The sequence below is a fragment of the Trifolium pratense genome, linkage group LG5 (genome assembly GCF_020283565.1).
Source record: "Trifolium pratense cultivar HEN17-A07 linkage group LG5, ARS_RC_1.1, whole genome shotgun sequence".
In the NCBI taxonomy this organism is placed as follows: domain Eukaryota; kingdom Viridiplantae; phylum Streptophyta; class Magnoliopsida; order Fabales; family Fabaceae; genus Trifolium; species Trifolium pratense.
In genome coordinates, this window is record NC_060063.1 from 17,759,441 (window position 1) to 17,762,768 (window position 3,328).

General features: G+C 42.9%; 1 protein-coding gene across 1 annotated transcript; it reads right to left on the bottom strand.

The window, feature by feature from the left end:
* Positions 1-2,011: 2,011 nt before the first annotated feature.
* On the bottom strand, positions 2,012-3,118 carry LOC123886155. Its single transcript, XM_045935492.1, has one exon. The coding sequence runs from the start codon at positions 3,116-3,118 to the stop codon at positions 2,012-2,014; it is 1,107 nt and encodes a 368-aa protein (XP_045791448.1).
* Positions 3,119-3,328: the final 210 nt, after the last annotated feature.

Genomic DNA, 3,328 nt, shown 5'->3' on the forward strand with positions numbered 1-3,328 from the left:
AACTCATCCCATTATTACTAACACCAACGTGCACTTGTCGCAACCCTTTACAAAGTAGCACTAGCTTCAAACTCCAGACGCCAAGCTAGACAACACAATGAGTTCCTCACTCAAAATTTTTCTACTAAGTCCACAAACCTAGATCAACACATGTTGTTTCCAAGGTCACATATTTTGTCTCCGCAGCATAGCCCATTTCATTAAGTTCACACGAAACGGCGACGGGCTACCCTCCAAAAGAATTTCCAAAAACTTTACGCACTACCAAAGCTGGCCAAAACTAGTCTATTCCAATCAACACGATTCTGTCTACTATTAACAACATATTAAGAGTGATCAGTCCCTCAATTTGTCAATAGATAGCCGACAACCATGATGGTGACATAGACCATCTTTACCAAACTACAATAGCACTCTCAGCCACTTGTACTCAATTCTTTCCAATAGACAATTACTTAACTCCTTTTTACTTCCACATATAACAAACACACCGCCATGACCTCCGTTCATGTGGTGCTTTCGACTCCTCAACATACACGCACAATCATAATTTTCCAAATTATGTGTGAGGTAATCCTTTTCGCGAATTCCTTAGTTCTCACAGGCCCCGTTGCCATGTGCTTCTCCGTTCGACCAATCCCTAATCGTCGTAACTATCTAAAGTTATAGTATTTCCTAGTACCAATTACCAACTTCGCGCACAAGTTCTTGCTACTCATCTCGACGCATCTACTTACTCAAAAAGTTCTTACTCACTTCTAGCCTTTTTCTAAGGTACAAACCAACATATTCCTCGAAATCGAACGCTCTAAATAATTAATCATCCATGTTCCTAGTTATTAGCCTTTTATGCATAACTATCTCTAAACTTATACTTAGAACGTCATTATAATTAACTTTCGAATCAACTTATCTTACTCATCCATCTAGTGTCCGACACTTATCTCAAATCTTAATGCTCGTCCCCTCAAGACTACCCACCAAAGCATAAATCATACGCTACCATAACTTCCGTAATAGGTTCGATACATAATTCAACTCCTTGAATCTAATCCTCAAGAACTTAAAATACTAGCCATATCATCTAAATTTCTCATTACCTCTTAACACTCAACAAAATGTCCTTCCAACTATCACTCTCTTCGTCTTAGTACTCTTACTAACGAATCCCTTTTTTTACTCATACACGACATTTCTAGAAAATTTTCTAAAAATTTCCGTCCATAACTTGAATTACTTAAAACTTTTCCGCCTCAACTCCTATGATGTTATAACTTCAAGGTGCTACTCGGTTATTCAACCCTCTCGGTCGACTGAAATCGCTAACTTAAATGTTCATCCATATCGGGCCTCTACTCAAATCTTGACTAATCTCTTCAAACTACTCGAGAAATTCACTTTCTCTTATGATTTACCCGCCAACAACTAACGATTTTTGCTTACACGACTACAATTCTATAGGCATTTCCATACTATATACCTCTTGTATCTCTTATTACGGGCATACAACTCATTACTCGAGGCTGAACTCCTCGTTCTTACCCAAACATCTCTCCATTTCATACTTAACCCACAATTAATTTCTTAAGGTTTCAGCTCATAACTACATCTATACTCACAATCTCCCAAACTATGTATAGATCGTCACTTACCAACGTGATACTTGGTCTCCTACCTGAAATCATCACGTGATTTACCCTTAATAATCCACATTTCAAAATCCTAATATGTCTTAAACACCCACTTAAACCCTTAAGGTAACCACCATTCGCATACTCATCTTCTAACAACACTAGGTCCGCTGACCCTTGACGTGCGTCGCACTCTAATTCCAAATTACCACTAAATAGTGCAACCATGCTATAATTACTACTATGTCCTTTACCGAGTAGAAACATTCAAAAACAAAAGCAGTGACAAACAAACAATCCCAAGCAAACAGCACACACCAATATACGTAAGAGTGGGTTGCCCCAACATCAATCAATGCAGTTAAAGCGTTACCTGCAATCTAGTAATCCCCACGCATGGCATTACTGGTCTGACCACTCGTCCTAGTGCCCATACAGTAGACACCTCCTCTATCCGCGGGTCGACCTCCTTGTGCCACATTCGCCGACGGTCCGGCCTTTGGGGCTTTACAATCTCTAGCAAAGTGACCCGGCTTCTGACAGTTGAAACAAACAGCTCCTGGTCCCCTATTTCCACACTCACTTGCATAATGGCCCTCTTGACCACATCGGTAACAAGTATGCTTCTCTCCACCCCGACTCCCTTGATTCACAGAGCGACCCAGTCCTCTATTTTTCTGTGAACGGTCGTAAGGCTTATTCCCTTGCCTCCCACTATTCTGACTCGATCTTTGGGTCTGACCACTTGAACGACTAGGTCCTCCATCACAAAAATCACCTTGGCGGTCCACCCGCTTATTTCTCATATCCTCAACCTCTTGACACTTCTCAACCAGCACTTGAAAGTGTCGAATCCCTAGCGGCACCACTGCGTCTTGCAGCTCGTACCTCAAACCATCCTGGAATCGACGGCACATATAAGTCTCATCTATGCCATCCCTGAAGAAACGAAAGAACCTTGACAGGGATTCAAACTTCTTCGCATAGGCTTCCACGTTCATGCCCCCCTGGCGCAGCTGCAGGAATTCCTCTCCGTACCTCTCCCTAGCAGTCTCGGGAAAGTACTTAGCTAAGAACCTCCTCTTGAAGTTCTCCCAATTTATTTCCTCATAAGCGGCCTCCATAATAAGCCTGGTGTTCCCCCACCAATATTCTGAACCTCCCAGCAGCTGATAGGTCGCTAAAACCACCTTCTCCCCCTCGGGGCAATGGATTGCTCCAAAGATCCTCTCCATAGCCTGGAGCCACAAATCCGCAGTATCAGGACCTCCCTCCCCATTAAACTTAGGAGGAGTCTGATTATTGAAACTGGTGAGAACTCTAGATCCAGCAGCAATGATCTCCCTCTCACGCTTCTCTACATCCCTTTGCGCCTTCGCATGGGTATGGGCAGTCACAGCAACTGCCATTGTATTCATGGCATGAGCCATCTGATACATCTCATCATTATCCGCCCTAGGGGCTGCAGGCGCCCTACTTGGAGGCATCTTTTTCCTGCACACACCAATTCCTTTTGATTAGATCCTTATCCAAACATTTCCGAAGAAAATCTCTCACAACTGGTCACTGCCCATAACACAACCCCAAACCGATCGCTAGAACTAACTCAACTCTAGCTATGTTCTAACCGACTTTGGACTAACGACTCAAGTGCACACTTTCCCTTTGAAGATCTAATGCCGAGCTCTGATACCAAA

Coding starts and splice junctions, on each gene's coding strand:
- LOC123886155 (XM_045935492.1), bottom strand. CDS start 3,118: ATGCCTCCAAGTAGGGCGCCTGCAGCCCCTAGGGCGGATAATGATGAG.